Below are 21157 nucleotides of genomic sequence, written 5' to 3'. Positions count from 1 at the left end.
ACTATGAAACTATGAAACTATGAAACACAAACTGTGTAAGGTGTGCTCTGCCTCTTTATATACTAGGAGCAAAACCAAGTCAAGCTCCTTCCTCCTTAGCTGCCCTCCCTAGCTCCAGCCTGGGGTTTATATGGGCCCAGGGCCCTCCCGCTTCTGGCCAGCTGACCAGGTGCAGGTGCAGACTAATTTCCTCCTTAGCTGCACCTGAGCTCCTGCCTGGCTTTTTGGGCTCTCCCCAGGCAGCTCCCGCTCTTCTAGGAGCAGGGTGCCTTAGTGCCCTGAGTCACCTGATAAGAAGTAAGAGCAATTGGAATCGCTCATTTGTATGCATAAATTCAGCCTAGCAGACAGCAGTAGTGGGAAGGTTCCCCTGACTGCAATGTTAAAATCCATGGATATCTATCTGTTCAGGAAGAATGCAGTTAGGGAAAATCATTCCTAAAACAGAACCACTCCTTTCCAAGCCACTGACATCTCAGAAGCATCTCGGTCACCTTGAATGCTTATGGATCAATATCCAACGAGGGAAGCACTGGATGGGATAACATTACCAGGGCGCGCTAGAGAATAGGACTGGCTCCTTATGCGTAGTGGGAATGTAGGCAGAAAAAAAGCTGTCTCATAATGGGCAGACAAGTTTCTTTGAGTAAATATGATACCTTTCATTAGACCAACTAAACAGTTGGAAAACCTGTTCTTCACAAGTTGTTGGGCACAAACGCCCTTCTTCAGGCCTAGGGAGAGTCTGGGTTGAACAGCAGCTTAAGCCACTGTACAAAATGCAGGTCTGTGAAAATGCAAACGCATTGCTGGGAAGCTCAGAAGGGATGTCTATATCTTTAAACCAACACAGCTATGACCCCTATCCCCCCCATGTCATAATGGAAGGCTTCACACTGGGCAATACATTTTGGAAGCTTGCTGCGACCCGTTGTTAAAATGTCCTTGGAATGTCTAAAATATTGTAAAGTCACAACTTCCTTGCTCACAATTGCTGTATCCACTGTACAAAATTCCATATTTCACTTCATTTTGATAGATAAATTTGAATTGATCACAGAACTAATACTTTGTGCTTGTTTACGTGCAAACGTTCATGACTGTTTGCTGCATACGAACACAATCTCCAAACCAGTAACATATACGCACTTCATACTTTAAAAGGAGCAAGTTCACAAGCCTATAAAAAAAACTATGATCACGTGAACTGCAAAAAAAGAACTTTAAACGGGGTGGGGGGGGAAGAAAACCAATGAATGCTACTTTTGTTCACTTTCACGAATGTTTCTTCCAGTGGCCTAAAAACACCATCATTCCACAATCAAAAAGGTGACACTGGTTAAAAACCACCTGATGTAGAGGGGAAGCAAAAATAGATCTAAAAAATTAAAAAACACAGAACAAAAGTTAAATTGGCAGTAATGAGTAGAAACTAAACGGTAGGAATGCTAAAAATAATAAAGGACAAGTGGAGAAGCCAATTGTCAGAAAAATTCAGGAAAGTAAGATGGTGAGGTATGTTTGGGGCAAGGGTGTGTTTTTTTTCCAGCAAATAAATGACAATAGGAAACACAAGCACAATATTTGGCTATTACTAGTTGGAGATAGCACCACTGTTAATAGTGATGCAGAACAGAAGTAGAAGTGTTTGATACATACTTCTGTTCTGCTTTTGGAGGAAAAAAGCAGAATGCCAATGAAATATTTTAAACTTCCTGGAGGCACTGCTGAAATGGAAAGAATGAACACTAAACCAGAATGCTTTTAAATCAGCAGGCCTGGATAATGTGCACCTGGGAGTTTTTAAACACCTGACCCAAGAGCCTTCTGGGCTTTTCATGCCTATCCTTAAGTCTTGGAACAGCAGGGAGGTTCGAGGCTAATTGAAGGACTCTAACCTTGTTCCAGTATTTAAAAAGAGAGGCAGCCAGACATCACCTTCAAGCAAAACAATGGGATATTGGATTTATGCCTCTATTCGCAAAAGGAGATTAGTATGGCTAATTCTGATCAACCTGAGTTAATGGGATGCAGACTTTATCAAAATGACATTATAATTCTTTTTATGAGATTACCATTATCAGCTGGACTTGCAATCATGTTGACGGAAGCCACAGTCTTCTGTGAGCCCTTTTGTTATGTGAAAGCATCCGTACAGAAGCCAGTGCTGTCAGTTCAGGTAAACTGCTGCAGTTGAGAATCCATGCAGCAATAAACAGAAATTTTACTATTTGGGAGACAAAAGAGCCTCCCATGTTATTGGCAATCATACATACTGTGGCCTTTTCTATACCAGCAAATCGCTGCCTTACATAACAAAAGCTTTGAAGTGTACTTTAAAAAGGCAGACAGCCAAGGAAATTTGCCTCTTGGGCAGATTTTGTACCCTATTCTTTTGGCATAAAGGCAGCTGAAAGGCTCATTCAGATACTGGGCTGGATTCACTCCAGTCTAGGAGAGTGAAAAATACCCGCTAAACAAGGAGGAAGAGAGAAAGCCTTCAAAAGTCAAATTCATTACTTTCAAGAACCAAGACAAGATCTTGAGTTGATGGTTCCCAGCCTCCTAATCATGCATTATAATTCTCTTATCTACATTATCCCAGAAAAATCTTTGCTTATTTTCCAAGGACTGACATTAACCCAGAGATAACTTGCTTGGGGGTATCCATTTTTATTTTCCATTTTTAACTACTCTGGAACATTGCAGCAAGCAGAACAACCAGCTAGCCACCACAGCTGAAGTTGTAAAAGGCAATCTAAGTATTTTAAAGTACTTGAAAGGAGTGTCTTCTTTTGGCGATCCAGAGCTCAAGATTTGAATTGCCAGCAATTAGAACTGGAACAAAATAATTGTTTCCCTTCCTTACATGGCTTTTCTTGTAATGCAGATTACATATTTAGATTTCCAACTAACCAGAATAATTTGGCATCTGCAGTAACAAAAAAAAAAAAGTTGTGAAATCTAAACAGTCTGTATTCAATCCATCAATTTAATCATCATCCATAAAGTAGAATATCAATGTAGTATTACTGGTATAGGCTAGATGGAAATGGGCTTGCAGTTACTCTTTATCATTGTTCCATACGTTGTCTTTGATATTTAATGACAAAATATTGTTTCACAAAGACTTGCATAAAAAAAATCACTTGCCCTGAAGCAGCTCCTGTTAAAAGTGACTTTAGTGAGATCGCTACCGCTACCATAATGGTTGAATGTGTGTTATGCACCACTGACTGAAGGAACAGAAAGGCTGCGTACTAGACCTCAGCCTGTCACCTCCCATTCTATAAAAAACTTTCTTTAACATTAGAACAAAGTTTATACTCCACACCAGCAGACTTGCAGCTACGGGGTGCAAACAAGTAGAAATGTTAGCTCTCAGACCAGCAGAGACTCCTTATGCCTGAAGAAGGGCTACTGCACCCAAAAGCTTGAACTTTTTTCCAACTACTCAGTTGGTCTAATAAAAGATATCACATCTACTCAAAGAACCTTGCCTGCCTAGCTCACAGGAAGAAATTCAAGCTTATATTCACCTTCCACACACTTCTTTCTAAATTGCTTTTATTCTTCCTGTGCAAAAAATGGTAGCATTTCACAGACATTTATTTTGGATGGAAGTCCGAAGTGATTCTCTGCCGGCCAATTTTCTCTCATTGCATTGCCTAGATTCCCTGTTTCTGACGTCAAGGTATGTTTTTGCTATGATTACATGTGACCACATCATAAACCATGAGAAATTCAGGGGAGTCAACCTGCCATACTTCAATCAATCCATCTGGTCTAAAGCCCATGATCATCAGCAGGGATCCTGGTTTTCTCCAATTTAAAAAAAATCCCCAATTTTTGGTTTTAAAAAAGTCACCCCAAATCCACATTTTTCTGTGATCTAAATCAAACACCACTAATACAGATATATGTATACAGTGGCATTTCATTTTGATCATGACAAAATGTGGATTTGGGGTGACATTTTTTTTTTTAAACTGAAAATTGGGGATTTTTTTTTAAATCAGAGAAAGCCAGGATCCCTGATCATCAGTCATTGTAGGATATGAATATGCATAGCTTTTATTAAGAAACTTTGCCTTTCAGGATGTCTGACTCTCACTTATAAAATCAGCAAGAAGGATCATAAACACGATACCAAAAAAAAGATGTACTTGGATTCAGATAAACTGGGAAAGCCCATTCATTAAATCTCAGTTCCCTCTCTGCCTTCCAGTTCTGCTAGTCCCCATGCCTGTATATTCCCTCCTGCACAGAGGACTGGTAGCTGCTCTTGATCCTGCCTGGACTTTGCAAAGCTCCAGCAGGGCAGGTGCTCCTTTACCTCTATGCACGTGAAAGGGTATAACTGATCCCCAAGTAACTTCTTAGACGGATTTCAAACCCAATGCAGTCTTCATCCAGCTAAGAAGATACACCGGCACAGCTTTCTTCTGCTCCTCTCTTGGAGTCTGTTGTTGCTTAGTTTATATAATCCACTAGGCTCTTTTAACTGAACAGTGAGTCAGGAAGACTTGCAGGGCTGCCCAAAGACAAGACAGCATTACATTTTTATGTTTCATTGTCCTGCTGAGTAGCATCTGTTCACGATCTCCAGCTTCACATCAGCGACATTCTTCAGAACTTTACATTTTTTCTCTTGTCCCCCAGCCATGGAGGCAATAGGACTAAATGCAGTTTTTACAAACCATGAAGCATGTAGAAATTGATAAAGCAGAACCATTTACCTGGGCTAAGAGCAGGGAGCACTAGCAGTACACTTCCTGAAGATGACTTGAGAACGGGAATCCGAGACATTCCGGGAATTAAAAATTCTGCTGAATGGCAGCAATAATCCATTTACGCTTCTAACAGAAGTGATGCCAAAGCCAAAGGCCACTGAGTTATCTGCCATGAAACACCAAGCTGATATATTAAATCAGCCTCTGACACTTTGCTCCCCGATTCATCATCATTCAAGGCATCCTCTGTCCCAGAGAACACCAGAGCTCTCTCTCCTTTTCATCTTTAGCTGCTGGCTTAGCCAAAGCTTGAGACTTGCAAGAACAACAATGTGGCAGTGGGGGGGCCCAAGGGGGTACTAAAAAAAACCCAAAAAAACCCATAAAATAGACCGCTCGTACCAGGGCTCTTCCACAAACAATGAATGCAAAGGTTTGAGTCCATAAGAAAAATCGTTAATAAGTTTCTGGTCCTGGCTAGTCAATGGAATTGGTCGTTCCTTTACTTCTGGAGAGAATGCAAATCCACCCCCAGCCTAATACAAGTCAGTATTCATGTCAGGGGTCAAAAAAGTGCATGTCAAGCCATTGATCAAAATGAATCGGAAATAGTTGGATGAAGGTTCAATACAGCCCGCTGCAACTGCAGCAAAAACAGACACCATATAACAGACATGCCTAATCCTAAGAGGTGGAAGCTGCTTCCATTTTCATGGTAATATTAAGCTGATTGGTGTGTTATGAGCAAGGATCCTAGTTATCCCCAGTATAAAACTGCCAATTCTCTCATAACCACCCCCCCCCCCAGTCCATGATTAAAATTAAAGGCTCCCCATAGCCCTCTAGCCATGCTCTTGCCTCTCACTCCCCCCCACAGCCCACCAGGTGCCTTTTACTCCCCCACCCACCCACAGCCCCTGCTCCCCCAGCCCTGCAGGAGAAGGCCTCCAGCTGCCAGGGCTACGGACCTTGGTCTGCAGTCCCCTGCCCCCGCTCTCCCCTGCTGCTGCATGCACTCCTGAGAGGGACAGGGGGGACCAGCACTCCCCAGATCTGTGCTTGGGGGAGGCACAGGCTGCGGGCTCCGGCTCCCACCCAGCTGCCCTCCCCTGGGGCCTCCACAGCCCAGCAGGTGCAACAGAGCCACACGAAGCAGCTCTCACTGCCGTGAGGTCCCCACTGCCTTGGCGATGCACCCCCTGCGTGTGCCACTGTGCTTCGAGGGGTGCAACCCCGCATCGCCGCCATCACTGAAGTCCCGCATTGCCAAAGCAGCGTGGAGCTTGCAGTGGCGAGAGCTGCTCCACGTGGCTCCACTGATCCCTGCCAAGCCGGGTTGTGCCCGCCAGGCTGTGGAGGCCCCGGGGGAGGGAAGCAGGGTGACAGCCCATGCCTACAGCCTGCACCTGCCCCACACACAAATCGGGGGGGGCCCAGGTCCCCCCCTGCCCCTCAGCGTGCACATGGCAGCAGGGAGTTGGTCCTCCCTGTCGCCTGGACAAGCTAGCCGTGGCCCTGTCCTGCTTCCTGCTGGGGCTCTGCAGCCATGCATTGCGGCCCTGGGCCCCAGGCCCCAAGCACCGCTCGGCTAGGCAGCAGCCCCAGCCCTGCCCAGCTCCCTCCCTCCCTACAGGGGCCTCAATCCCTCTCCCCCCTCCCCGAAACACTTACATGCTGGAGCTGCTCAGGCTGCCTGGGGCTATATGCATGTCCATGCACATGGTGCCCCCAGTCTTACCACCCTCCTCCCACTCCCTCCCAGCAAGCTGGAACTGCCAGCCTGCAAGGAGCTCATTGCAAAACGGCAAAATCCATGGGTTTCTCCAGTAAAACAAGAAATCCATGTTTGCCTCTGGTAAAAGGTAAGAGCCAGTTTACCCTGTTTTTCCCTGGGAAACAGGAAACCCACATCCCTGGTGATGAAACATCAGTTTTCCAAAGAGCAACCAAAGGACTCGTGCATGAGCTTTAGGAAAAATGAATGCCTTGCCTTCTTGTTCCCCCTGCCCTTATGTAAGGGGGGGAAATTCAGTTCTATCCTCATGGGAGGGAAAATGTGGAAAAAGGCTTCACAGGCTAGGAAAAACATCATCTCTTGCTCAGTTCCTCTAGGAAGCTAAATCAAAAAATAGATGAGGATGAATGAATACACATGAATGAATAAATAAAAACTGGTAACCAGCCCCTTAAGCTACCATGTGGCTTATCCACTAGAGAGAAACAAGTGGGTCCCACACTGTAAGGATGAGTTATACCCACATTAAAGAGCCCCTGTGTGCTACAGAAACAACTTCAGTGCCATTAACCTATGGAAGAGCCTGGTTACCTGGCACCACTGTTGCATTCTCAGAGCATTTGAGATTAGCACACAAATTAGAAGCAGAAATGCCACTGGGCTGAGGCCAACTGCAACAACAGAAAGACAGGGAAATGGGTGAAGTTTATTTAGTGCTGGAAACACAAGGAGAATTTTAAAGAGGTGACAAGGTAGTGGATTTCTCTGAAAATCCATCATCTATTACACAGAAAAATTTATGCTCCCTTGTCAGAGGTTTTAAGAATTTAAACAAAATTGAAATAAATCTTTTAAATGCAAATATACACATATATCTGGCAGTGGATGATTTATTTCCACTAGAACTGCTGCTGCCTTTCCCCTTTGTGCCAGTCTCCCAGAACTTCTACCCTGCAAACACAACTGCAAATGCAGATAGCCTTTCTGCTCCTTCAGTTAATGATGCATCTCACACACCGTGGCAGGGAGGGAATAGGAAATTGTGGCATCCGAGTCCAAGTCTTTACATGCAAATCTCAGGCTTCCATATCCATTGTTAAACAGACTGAGGTTCACTCCTATGATTTACTTCATATTCAGTCAGTATCCTTTTCCTTGGCTAAACCCATCTATAACTGTTCAGAAATAAAAAGGCATGTTTTCTTAATAGCAAAGGGCAGAGTTACCAAGGGAAAGCTGATCATTATATAAATGTACTGGGCCAAAATAGCATCTGCCTTCAAGTACTCATTTTAAAATGATACAAAGGAATAGACAGAAGGGCCCGGTTCTCTCTCCCTTCCACCAGTTTGACTCTAATTATATCAGTCACCTTAGATTTACACCAGTACAATAAAAGAATCAGGCTCACTGTTTAACAGCTAGCATCTGTACCTTTTCTTTCCTCTCCACTTTTAATGTGGATTTCTCTTAACTCTCCTCTTAAATCTCTTTGCTGAAGACACATACCACTAACATCCCAAGACTATGGGTAGACATTCAGAGAGGTTAGATCATGTTAAAAATGACCACCCCATCTAACTTTGTTTGCCCAGGTGCAGACTATACACCAGACAGAAGTGCAGCTCTCAGGTCTAACTCTTGGTGCTTCACAGAAAGCACCATGAGTTAGACAGGTCCTCCTGACCCAACAAACATTAGCTTTTGGGTCAGGAGGGGGGCAGATACAGCTCCAATTTGGAGCCGACCTAGGGAGAGAGGATGCATCTCTACAGTCTCTTCCACTAGCTTTGCTCCCCACTCCCAGCTCCCATGCTGACTCAGGATAGGAGTGGGGGAAAAGGCAGGGGAGGGAGATCCATTCGGCAGGGTTCCCTCACCATACTGGGCAGGAGGGAGCAGATGAATTGGATCCTCCTCAAGGTGGGGGGCTCCAATCCACCAGCCCCTCCCTCACTTCAGCACAGCACAGGAAACCCCAGAACAGACCTCCCACCCCTGCCTTCTCCTGCTCCCATCCTGAGGCAACACCAGGGGCTGGGCTGGGCTGGGCTGGGCTGTGTTGCAGCAGCCCAACACTGGAGCAGACAAATTAACGAAGACATGCTACTTCGGAGCATCTTCATCTGAACCTTCATACAACGAGGGTTAATGTGTCACATGATCAGAGTGCTCTGCAGCTGTGCTCTTCTGTTAGGGCATAGTTTCAGAGCACTTTCAAGGGGCCGATCACACAACAAATATAAATTTCTGTCTGCACCCTTAGACTCCTAGTTAGATCGATCCAAGTGCAAACTGTACAAAAGTTCTAGGAAGGTTAGCTCAGTCTAAAAATGGCCAACCCCATCCAAGGTAACCCTACTCCAACGTAGTCTTTCTTAGACCAAGTTGGCCATTTTTAGACTAACCTAAACTTCCCGAATTTCTGTCCAGTTTCCAGTATAGCCCCATAGCTGGGAAAGCCCAGTCCCTGGTCCCAGTCCCAGGGCTGTGCTTTTCCTGCCCCCCTGGCACTAGACTGTGCTTTTCCTGCCCCTCCACACCTCCTATGGAGCAACCAGTCCTGTCCCCCTCCTCCTAACCCTCCCATCCCACAAGCTGCTCCTGATGCCAGTTTATTAGACTTCAACAATACTAAAAGCTGAGAAAGTAAGTCCCAGTGGTGGGGAGGGGCAGGAGGAATGGGGGTGTAAGCTCAACAGGTTGGGGGGGGCTAAAAATAGCCCCTTTTCCCCCCAGACTCTCTCACAGGTTCCCCTGCTCCTGCCAAACCCTCCTGGACTCCTGCAACCCCCATGGACCCTGCCTGCTCCCCCAAACCTGTGGATCTTGCCTATGGATCCCACCTACCCCCCGCCCAACCACCATCGACAGCCCCTGCTAACTCCCTGATCCCCCCCCCACAGATGCTGCCCTACCTACACCCACTACCCCTCCTGCAGATCCTGTCTGCCCCTCCAGTCCCCCTGTGGACTCCCTGATCCCCGCAACTGCTAGTCCCCCCATCTCAACTTACCTTCAATCAGGTGGCTATTTTTAACTCAGTCTAACCTCTCCCTAACCTCCCCCAATGTCTGTACTTAGTCTAAGCAAACTGCTTTCAACAAAACCAGTCTGGGCACTTAAGTGGTCTGGTCTTCCATGTCCTAAAAATAGGCAAATCCACTTTTTCCCCCACCTCTGCATCCACGTCACTTTGTCCTAAGGAATGTCTCCTTGCTTGAGTGAGTGAGCTCCTACAGAGACAGATTTGGGATATAAAACAAACAAACAAACAAAAACACATCTTGAATCCGTTTGAGAAAAAATGTGAGTTCCATATTTTGATTTCTCTATGGGATAAGACATATCCTGACCTGAAATCTGTATTAAAAATTATTCCTTCCCCAAAGCATTCTAGACAAACTGTGCTTTATAAGCCGCCCACCTGAGTCCCCTACAGCAGCATTTTATAACAATCTTCTAACACAATTGTCAGCCACAAAATCCCTGTATGCATTTTATCCAGGAAATTACGTTAACGTTCGTCTAGCAACAATCTTGCTTAAATGCGACTGTATGTGGCACTGCTCTGATTCACTGCATTACTCCTCATGTTCCATAAAATCAGTCCCAAATGCTATTGGACGCACCTTCGGTTAGGCTGTTACTTTTATAAGGCAGCCAATATTCCAGCCAGCAAAGTTTATTCCCTCCAAATAGCAATGAAATCTTTTGTGCTTCTGGGATCCAGGAAGCAATAACAGGTAACTCAGACAGGGTAAAAACATACCAAACCCCAGGCGGGATACAGTTTCACACACCTACATGTCCCAACATACGGGATTGCTTTCAATCACTTTTCATTAACTTTCGAGTCATCCTGAAATAGACTGTATACAACACAGTGTCTGAGAACAATATGTGCAAGTGCTCTAGGGCAGGGGTTTTCAAAATTTTTAAATGTGTACCCCTTCTGACTCAAAGTTTCAACTCCTGAGCCCCCTTATATTTTGTTCTTCAACGTGCAACTCCAACAGCATATACAAGGAACAAGACCAGAAAATTCCACTGAGTTTTGAGATCAAATTTTGAATGCATTGTTATGCTAGAGGCAAAGGTTTGGGGGACTGATTTTTATTGGACCAAATGCATAGCTGGGATTAAGTTAGACAAGCTTTCAAATGCAAGGCATTCTTCTTCAGGTGACCATGTGCAAGTGTGAAGAAAATCTTTAGACTACAGAACACCTGCTGGTCTGCCCACATATACTAACAAGACCTTCACTAAGACTACAAAACTGTTGGTTGTTTGTATGTGCCCATCTCGGGACCCAAATCTGAGCATGGGAACAGGATGCGAGAAGCAAACTTTATCCCAACTATGCTGGTGGGCCGACACTTTTTTTTTCCCCCTCCAAATTATCACCCCAAAAATTCCTTGCCTCTTACACAGTTCCTTAACCAGAGTGGCTACAACGCCATTCTAACACTACCAAATACATTGTTACTGGTTTGGTTTAGAAACCAAAGATTTTCTTATTGATAGTGAAAAATGTAAGTCTCCAATCAGAAACCTTCTCTTCCACTTTCCAGCCTGGCCTGACTCGTACAGCTACCCCAAGCAGAAAGCAAAAATGGAAAGCACAATTCTTACAGAACCCTGTAACATTCAATTTATTGTAGATTTCCATTTTGTAGCATCATCTTTTTCTTGCAGCAGATGTTTCATTCTTCCCCATCCTCCTCCCAAATATTTCTGAAGCAACCAAAAACTTGACAAAACAACATCTCTTTCATGCCGACTTTGAACTCAAAACATATGTCAGTGTGAAAACCCGACAGGTGACACTCTAATGAAAACTGGCTGGTTCTCCACCAGTCCTGCTAAGGAGAAGAAAAACATTATGAACTATGAGAGCTTATTGTGAGACAGCAGACAATGCAAGTCCCAAATACTGCCTAAAAGTACCAATTACCTTTTGTAGCACCATCAATCATTTCCAGACATCCAACCATCATACAATAATAAAGCCGGCACCTATAAATCCATAAGATTAATTTGATCTCCTCAGAAGTAGCCACATTCAGCCTGAGAGAAGAAACATTTGGAAAACCTCCACTCTGTACTGTAAATATCAACAGATGGGGAAATTTAATGACAGTCTCAGCTATTAGAAGTAAAATATCCATTCTCTTTGCAAAGCATCAAAATGTTTTTGCACAAAGAAAGCAAAAAAGTCTGCTAAGCGTACTATTACTGAAAGCAATCACACAAAAATGCATGTGCTTTCAAACACATTTTGGACTTAAACTTCATTACCGAACAACAAGAAAGATTTCTACACCTTCCTGCCTTTCTGCCATCTAATACCACCAGGGGAGGAATCCTGCCTTATCTGCACATCAGAGAGCAACTCACAAAGACTCTCATGAACCCAGAGGAATAGACTTCCACCTTCAGCTTCCTCTGTGCAAAAATGAAGTTTAATGCCTACCTGTGGGGACTTTTTACCATCTTTAATTTTCCCTGAGCCTGAGGAAGAGCACATGTGCCCAGAAGCTTGCAGAAAAAGTTTTTGGGGGGGTTTTGGGTGCAAATTCTTAGGTGGTCTCATCATCTCTGAACCTAGAGTTTTGCATTTCTTTTTTGTGCTTTCAAACAAGCACCTTGGCATTTTAGCCATGAATGCCGCGTGCTCCCGGAGGCTGGGGGGGCACAGTGACCGCCCGCAGGCAGTGGTGGCATGGCGGTGGCAAGTGGGGGAGGAAGGTGAGCAGCGACCAGCAGTCGGCAACTACCTGCAGATACCACCACCAATATCGACAGCAAGGGTGGGGTGGCAAGTGGTGACTGCCCACAGGCGCCACTGGCAGCATCAGCAGTGGCTGATCGCAGGGAGTGCACCGCCAATCGCAGGGGCTGCATGTGCACCCGCATGCATCATCAATGATTTTAGCTGTGGCCTGTGGGTTTGGTTTAGGCTTCTTTTTTTTCTTGGTGGGGGTACGGATGGTTTGGGAAGCAGAACACAAAACAAGCCATACACATGCATGATGCATGCACACTTTGTAACCAAGCACATTGGGGTGGAATAAGATTGATTTTTTTTTTTTAAAGTCAAAGCAAAGTCAGCATTTGCTACAAATCCAGAGAAAGTTCATTATTTTTAGCTCACTGGTCTTCAGCCCTTGAATCCACGCATTCAAAGCAACTTGAGGTCCCATTTATTGGGGTGTAGAAGAGCATAATTTTGCCTCAGCAATCCATAGTTTCACAGTTGATAGGGTCAGAAGGGACCTGAAAAGATCATCAAGTCCGACCCCCTGCCATGGGCAAGAAAGGATGCTGGGGTCAAACGACCCCGGCTAGGTGACTGTCTAGCCTCCTTCTGGAGACCCCCACGGTACAAAACGACTACAACCAGATTTCACAATAAAAAAAATAATCCTCTCCCGCAGGCCTTTTTATTCTCAGGGCAGAAACAAAGGGTAAAGTTTGAAGAGGAAATCTTTCAGTTGGACTCACAGCCCTTTCAGTGTCCTGCAGAAAAAAACCACAAATCAGCCCCAGCCCAAAACAAAGCCTACTACAGCTGGTGATAAAAAAGTTGGCTGGGTTCTTTAGAGCTCCTCAGGTGGTTATAGAAGGAGAAACAGGCATTGTGAATGACCCGGTTATATCCACATTTATTACGGCTCACACCCCAAAGTACCATTTCCTTGGTTTTCACTCATCCCCTATCCAGGAGATATTCTGTCAACTACAGAATGAAAGTCTAGGGTCTGCTTTGTCAAAGGACTGAGTGCAAGCAGCTGAGACTTTATTAGGAGTAGTACATTACATGCACAATACTTGCGATACACTCGTGACCGAAGACCAACAAAAATGATGTTTGACAGATAATCGGGACCCTCCAGGTTCAGGCCCTTAGATCAGGCTTAAGGGTATATCCACGTTCTAGACTGTAAACGCCCTCTAGATATGCTTGAGCTAGTCAGAAGCAAGCAGGGTGAATTAGCCCAGGCTAAATTCCAACTAGACAGCTTCTGCTATTCAAAATAGCTCTTTCTACACTGTGCCTACCCTACACATTACCACCTTCTTAGTTCCCCCATTCATTTCAGTGGACACACTCGCATGTGAATTTTAAACTGCACGGATGAAATTAAAAGGGTGAGAAGGAGAACAAGGATTTTAAGCTATCAAAATCACCTTGGGAGGTAGATTACAATTTAAAATTAAAAAAAACAAAAACCGAAAAAAACAAACTCAAGCTATTTATTTTATTGCTGTAGCACTCCACAGAAAGGAGGGTGAAAACACAACCAGCGTACTAACCTCGTGCATCAAAGAATTCATCATCGGAGCTCTCCACAGAATCATTAATGACGTGCTGCATGTGCCACTGAGCGCCACTGAACCTGCGGGTGCCAACTAGAAATAAAAACAGACACTTGTTAGCGCAACACAATGTGGGTCTCCTCTCCCAGCTAAAACAAGAAAAATCAATGAACTCCGACATTGTTCATTATCAAGAGGATCATTTTGGCCAATGCGCATACTTTAGCCTAAATCAGAAAGCCATTTGAAATGTAGAATTTTCACTGCCATAAAAATCTCACTACACATCTCAATTTGATTTTTTGGGTTTTTTTTTTTTTAAAGCCCTCGGTTGAAGTTCAGCAGACACTTTCAGCTAATGGAGTGACTTGAAGAGACCAAGAAAAGAAAAATTCCACCCAGGTAATTTTTTAGGCCATTTCACATCCAAATTTGTTCTTGAACTGCGCAGGAATTTTTTAAAGGCAGTAAAACAGCATGTCCTTTTGGCAGCTAACATTTAAGCTAAATTTATTCCACAGCTTTTTGTAAACATATTGGACATAGAACACTTAATTTCCACTCCCTAAGCAGACTCCTCAAATGAGCAAAGAAAATTGTTTTCTTTGTTGTCAACCAAAGAAAAAAAGTGTTTCTCAAGTTTTCAATATAAATCTTAGCCTTTGAAGATAGGAAGACCAAAGCATTCTGGAATAGCAAAGTAAGTCTCATAGTAACAAAGCTCAGAAAGCCCAAACGTGTTATAAAAAGCATATGCAGCTATAGAAAAGGAAAACTACCCATTCTGAAATCACTTCATTCATCCCTCAAACATCCCAATCTGTTTTACCTGCATGCAGTACAGCGGGGTGGGCAATTATGTTGGGCAGAGGGCCACTTACTGAGTTTTGACAAAACATCAAGGGCCGCACAATAGGCAAATTTTCTAAATTTTTAAGGGCCCGACGGGCCGGATAGAATGGCCTGGCAGGCCGCATCTGGCCAGCAGGCTGCATTTTGCCCACCCCCGCAGTAGAGGCTACCTGACAGTTTGGAACTGGGAAATGAAAAATATCTGCAATAGTTGAAATACGCCATATGATACTGGCCTGGCCATCTACAGATCACAGAGAGCTTTACCACATGCTGAGAGAAAGCTAGAAATTGTTCACAATTTTCCTAGGCTAATTAACATTACCCCAATTTTCCCCCTCTTTAATACATTTTACATACACCAACTTATTTAATGTCCTGCCAAGGCATCGTAGAACAGCCTTATCTAGAGTATGTCAGTTTGCAGCTCCCCATTCAAACCAATGGGAAGACCAGGATCAGAGATTTCACAGATGTTTAGGGTCGGAAGAGACCTCCACTAGGTCATCAAGTCCAACCCCCTGCCTAGGCAGGTAAGAGCGCTGGGGCAGACGACCCCAGCCAGGTGCTTGTCTGGTCTCCTCTTAAAGACCCCCAGGGTAGGGGAGAGCACAACCTCCCTTGGGAGCCCGTTCCAGATTCTGGCAACCCTTACGATAAAGAAGATCAGGCCCATCATTTATATTTAAACATAAATAAGCCAAGAAATTCAGATGAGCTACTCAATTTTTCATTTATATATGGATTTTAACAAAATTAATTTGTTTAATCTTCTATGCAGATGAGGCTGTATCTGCTTCTTTCCTAGACCTCAACATGGATACAACAGACCCTTACAGCTGGGGCCACATTTAACCTAAGAATTTCTATGGGGGCGGGGGGGGAGAAAGGACTCTTCGCAAGTAGATCGGAAATCTTTCTTCAAACAAAAACCAAAAGTTCTCCTTGTTCTCTCACACTGAGAGGAAAAAAATTCTGATGATCAAAGGGTTGAGCCTTCCTCCTGGAACCCAAACAGGGAAAGAAAAAAAATTCTGTCCTAAAGAGATGTGCCGATGGTCTCTGAACCGCTCTTTCATTAGACAGCTGCCTAATTGCCATGTTAATCTCTCACCGCAACCCATGTAGGAATTCAGAATGCAAAAACATTTGGTAGAAAATGAAAATGTTTATTACAGCGGTGCATTCACACCTAGTCATGTCAGCCCTACAATCCCGTTACAAGCTTCTCTCGTCAGGGGGCTGCATCTCAACTCTAACGAGTCTCTTTGGGCTGACTATTGGCACAAGAGATCTGAGAATAAGAGCCTTTTGGACTGAATTTCCAAAATATCCATCTGGCTTTTCCACCGCTAGATGTTTAACTGCACATCGACTGAAGCTGAAAAACACCTGCGTCTGCCAAGTTACATAATCAGTACCTCGTCCTTTGGACAGATCATCACATGCGAATAGACTCTGGGCTCTCTGGGGCAGGCACTACCTTCGTACTATGCATTCATGCATTGCTTTGTACAATAAGATTCAGATCTCTATGTAAGATCCCTCAGTGAGTCTGCAATAAAAACAGGAAGTAGAAGAGGGTCCAGAGCTGCACAGGCTGGTATTCATTGCAACTCCAGGCTGTTTGGGGATGGCTGAATATGCCTATTTTTAGAGCACAGCAAAGTTCCTTTATTATTTCTCTTCCTGTTCCCCCATCTCCACTGGTGAGAAATTTGCAAAAAAGTCTTTCCATTTAAAAAAATACCAAGAAGCAAAGTGAAATGTTACTACTGTAGGCATTATTATCTTTCCCTCCACTGCATTAAACCTACAAAGGATTGAACTCTTGGGATTGGATCTGAATTAAACCTGCTTGAGAAGGGAAGACACATCCATCTAGAGCAATGCTTTTTAAACGACGAGTCTCTAACTTTCCCCCACCCACACTAAGGACATCATGAAAGGCAACTTGTGTTTAAAAGTCTATTGCAAACCACAGGAAAGAACATCTCACTCCGTATACATCTGGACTCCCTCGAGGCCAACTCTTCTCCATCAACCTCTTGAAACACACTGAGATTAGATAGCATGAGCAATATATTTACTATATTTAAACAAAAATAAAAAGAACAAAAATTGTTTTGCTTTGAATAAGAGGTCACCAGCTTGAGAAACACCAACCTGGAGAACGGCCTTACATAGCGAAGCCAAGTGCAACGCAGCTATCCTAGTGGCGGGGTACACACCAGAATACCCACTGCAGACCAGAGCAGATGTGGGCATACATTGTAAATCAAAATGACCTGCTTTTTTAAGGTCTGCTGCTTTATGAACCAAGAAAACTGGACTAGGACTGCTCTACATGATGGGACTCAGAGCATACAGGTCTGATAAGGATTCTTTGGCCAGACTCCAGATGCAAAGCTCAACCATACAGGAGAATATTACTGGGGCATAGAGTTGGCACAGCAGCTTCTACACTATCCATCTGAACCTTCTCTTGTAGAGGCAACGTACACAGGATGTCCAAATGTCTGGGAATACACAGGATTTCCGCACATCTTGAACAGTTCCCAGCTGCCAGAATTTGACACAGTTAAGAACAGAGCCCCTAGTATTTGGCACTGGGGGTGATCAAAGAGTCGCTTGCACGTCAGAGCAAGCCCAAACATCAGTTGTTTCTACTGGGCATCTCAGGCCTCCTCAGTCATTAGGAGCCGACAGGAATGTTATTCTACAGCAAATTCCTAACAGGACAGTACAATATATGGACTCCTTCCTGTTAGACTCTGGGAAGGAAAAATGAAAAGAAAAAACAAGAACAACCCATATAAAACATATATAAAGCAGCTCTTGGAAGAACAGGTGATCTAATGGAATTGTGGATATTGGATGTCAGAGAGACAAGACAAGTGTATTTGCTTTGACATGCCTTGACAATGGGACAAAAAAATGTGAGATGGTTTAATCAGTCAAAGAAAAAACTTACCTTTCTATCGAACTGGTATTGCTTCTTCTACTGTCCAGGTAATACTGTTACTCATATAGCCCACTTGATATACATATAAAACAACGTAAACTGACCGTGTCCCAATACAGCTATTGAAAATGGCATCCATGGAGCAACACCTTGCTAATTTAGCTTAATATTCAAAAACATGGAAATACTAATTTTGTTCCCTATTAAATAATGTCAATTCACAGCGAAGCACTCCCAAATTTAAGAAGACTTCCTTTAATTTAAGCTAGAAAAGCACATGAAGCAGGAACTAATTGAGCATTGTGCCCGATTAATATAAAATTTGGGGACTCACGCTGTGTCCCTCCACAGTGTACAGCAAAATGCCTGAAGGACAAGCTACTTTATTTTTATTTTTTTGGGGATCAGGACTGCTGAAATTCTTTATATTTCCATTTCAAACATGAAGGTGTTAGAACTAATTCAAATGCTTTTATCACTAGCTTCATTGCTGTCATTCTCTTTTATTAACTGCATTTCCTGTGGATGGTAACGTTGCATGTTGACACAAGAAACACTAACAAGCACATCTGAACATCCCACCTCGATCTGGGCCTCTGAATTAAGTTTATTTTTCCTTTACCCACTAGCTCAGTTTTGGGGGAAAAAATGTAATTTCCTTCCCATGAGAAATTCTAATATTTTAAAAGTTGGTTTTCACCTCAAAATGGGATAAAAATTAAAGATAAAAAAATTTACACAGAACATAAAAAACAAAAACAAAAAATCAATTAAGAAATGTCAAGATTTTTTTTTGACCTCTTCACACCCCACTCCTCTTAGTTTTGGGGGGGTTTTAACAAAATTAAAATACTTTAGCCTGGATTAATACGAACTTGTTTCTCTCTGAAGCTGACAATTTTCACAGAAGTTGTACTTGGACTGTTTCATGCCCCTATTCTTTTATGAACTGGGCTTCCAGTACCCCTGTGCATTCCCTCGTGATCATATCCTCTCAAATCGGGAAGGAAACTGCAGTGCATTCTGCGAGATAACATCCAAACCCTGATCCTAGCCAACAGAGTAGAGCGGGGGCATGAAGAACAAAAATTACCTAAGCCAAGATACCATAACAGGTTAATCAGGCTAGAGTGGCCTAAAATTAACTATTTTGATTCTCCCAACAGAAAATTTCTGTCTGGAACAAAATCATTTTTCCTCATTGGCAATTCTCATGGAATTGGCATCTTCTGTTGAAAAAAAAAATATGTATTTCAACAAAATTCCTGACTCGTCTCTATATCCCAACCATAAGCTTCATTTAACCCACATTTTCAAGATCTAACACATACCATAACCCCATCGCAGACTCCAACCTCTCTCTCATCAAGGCCTGGCCTCCCAATCCTTCCTTAAAATCCACTCCTAGAAACGTGCTTTACCTTCTCTTCTCCAATAATCCCTCTTCATCTGACCTTTTCCAGAACTATTATACTACCATCCTGTATAGCAATTCTTTGTCTCAACTAACATATTTGTTAGCTCTTTAGGACAGGCATCGCTTCTGAATCAATGGATCCAATACTGCAAATGCCTGCAATCAGGTGTAATACTTGCTAATATGGGACATCTCAGGGTAGCAAGCACTTCTGTGCCAAATTCTCTACTGATATAAGCTTATACATCTTCCTTGCAAGCAATGGACCTGCACTAATTTTACAGAAGGAGAAGATTTTGCCATATGTCACATTAGAAATGCTTGCAAGATTAGATGTTATGTTTATTAAAGATTAGGCTCTGTGCAAAGTTCAGATTGATAATGCCACGTCATTACCTATATTACGCTCTTGCATTACAAGATAACATTGCCTTGGAAGAAAACATTACCTTGCTTTTTTATGGAAAACAGGGAAAAAAGAGAAACCAAGTGTGGCAGCTCATTAATTCATTACATTTCCCTCCAGTCTCTCGTCACATTTGCTTTGATTACCCTTGCTTTGGAGCTAATGTTTGCCAGCATGCGGCTGCTATTCTGGGATCATAAATCAAAACAAAGCCATTTCTTAATCCTTCAGGACCCCAGCCTCCGCATAACTGCAAAGTGATTTCTGCAAAGTCTTTTCATTCCACAGGTATAAGCCAGCCAGCACCATGGCATAATTAGATGTCAGCCAGCCATTCAAAAATGGAAGCAGGACAACGATTTCCACCCCCCCACACCCATCTCCTTTTCAGTAGCGGCACATTTTTGCCATCTTGCTGTTAATTACTGCCAAGGCCACCCATCTGGCTCATCAACATTAACAGCATGCAGCGATAACCCCTTCTCCTGCTATAAATAAGAGGACAGTGTGAGAAGAGCATGACTAGAGGAAAAAGCATGGGAAATAATCAATGGCTCCTACCATTCAGCAGCAGTTTGCCAGTTCCTTTGCAACCTACATTTTATATAAAAAACCATACAGAGCCAACAGAAAATACAATTTTGTTCTACAATTCTTCCTCACTTCTTTCCTATGCCACCTTTTTTTCCAGCTTTTGAAAGAGACTGAAGTGGATTAACATCAGTATGTTTATCATGGCAGAAGGGTCAGTGGTTCAATATAAATTAACAGCCAGCCCGTAAATAGTGCCTATTTCTTACTTCCAGACATTTCTTACTTCCAGCCTCTATTTCAAAGGCTATTCTACACCTATCATTTTGGTAACTTGTTTAACATGCCTTTAGGTTACCTGAAGAATGAGAACAACAACAGTGCAATTTGTCATGAATATCTAGGCCTGACACCACACTTCAAGGGACATTAATGCCTGCACCGATTATCTGCTGCAATAAATAGACGAGTCTCCAGTAAAAAAATTCAACATTTACCCACAGTGTTACTGTAGTAGTTGGCCTTCAGGCTTGTGGGGGGAGAAGACAGACATGCAGTCTTCTGATGAGACCTTGCAGTAACTCTTGATAGTGACCTCTTTTTTTTCCTATTTGCCATATTGAGAAACATCAACCTGCAGCTACATAACAAGTAACACCACTTACCAAAATTGTTATAATCACATTTTAATTTAGCTACCATCTACCCATAAAGTGTCTTTTCATGTTTGCTAATGGGAACCAGAATACAAAGTCATCTTTCCACCTACATCATAACCAGCGTAATTCAGTGAACCTCAGAACTTCGCTAAATGAAACGATGAGTTACATGCAAGTTAGTTAGTTTAATAAAAGGGAAAGCATTGATCTCTCAGAGATGCAAAGCATCTTTTGCTTGCTTCTGAAACAAAATGTTTGAAATCATGCCTGGTTGATTCAATGGCAATCCACTGTCATGTCAATTTATTCTAAAAAAACCCATCAAATCAAGCCATCATCAGTCCTTGCCCTGAATCTATCACAGACTTGGAAGTTGGGGGCTGCACGTACATCCAGAGTTTGGCAGCTTTGATCTCACCTCCAATTTAGTCCTTTTTTCCTGATGTTCTTTCAGAGGGAAAACTAGAAAGGGAAGTTGTGGTTAAATCTCTTCTTAAAGAGTACAAAAGGAATGCTGTGCTCAGCTTAAGCCTTTT

General features: G+C 43.2%; 1 protein-coding gene across 2 annotated transcripts in view; it reads right to left on the bottom strand.

The window, feature by feature from the left end:
* The window catches only part of PITPNM3 (PITPNM family member 3), a 228260-nt gene extending 214380 nt beyond the window's left edge, over nucleotides 1-13880 (bottom strand). For both annotated transcript variants that reach the window (XM_019545546.1, XM_019545547.1), the window contains exon 1: nucleotides 13789-13880. In XM_019545546.1, the coding sequence (XP_019401091.1) occupies nucleotides 13789-13849 (61 nt within the window). In that variant the 5' untranslated portion in view covers nucleotides 13850-13880. The remainder of the gene's footprint in view (nucleotides 1-13788) is intronic.
* Between the last annotated feature and the right edge of the window lie 7277 nt (nucleotides 13881-21157).

This window comes from Crocodylus porosus, unplaced genomic scaffold, assembly GCF_001723895.1.
Source record: "Crocodylus porosus isolate Cpor-Errol unplaced genomic scaffold, CroPor_comp1, whole genome shotgun sequence".
NCBI classification, from domain to species: Eukaryota; Metazoa; Chordata; order Crocodylia; family Crocodylidae; genus Crocodylus; species Crocodylus porosus.
The sequence above is the reverse complement of the archived record's forward strand: the minus strand, read 5'-3'. Positions and strand labels throughout refer to the sequence as shown.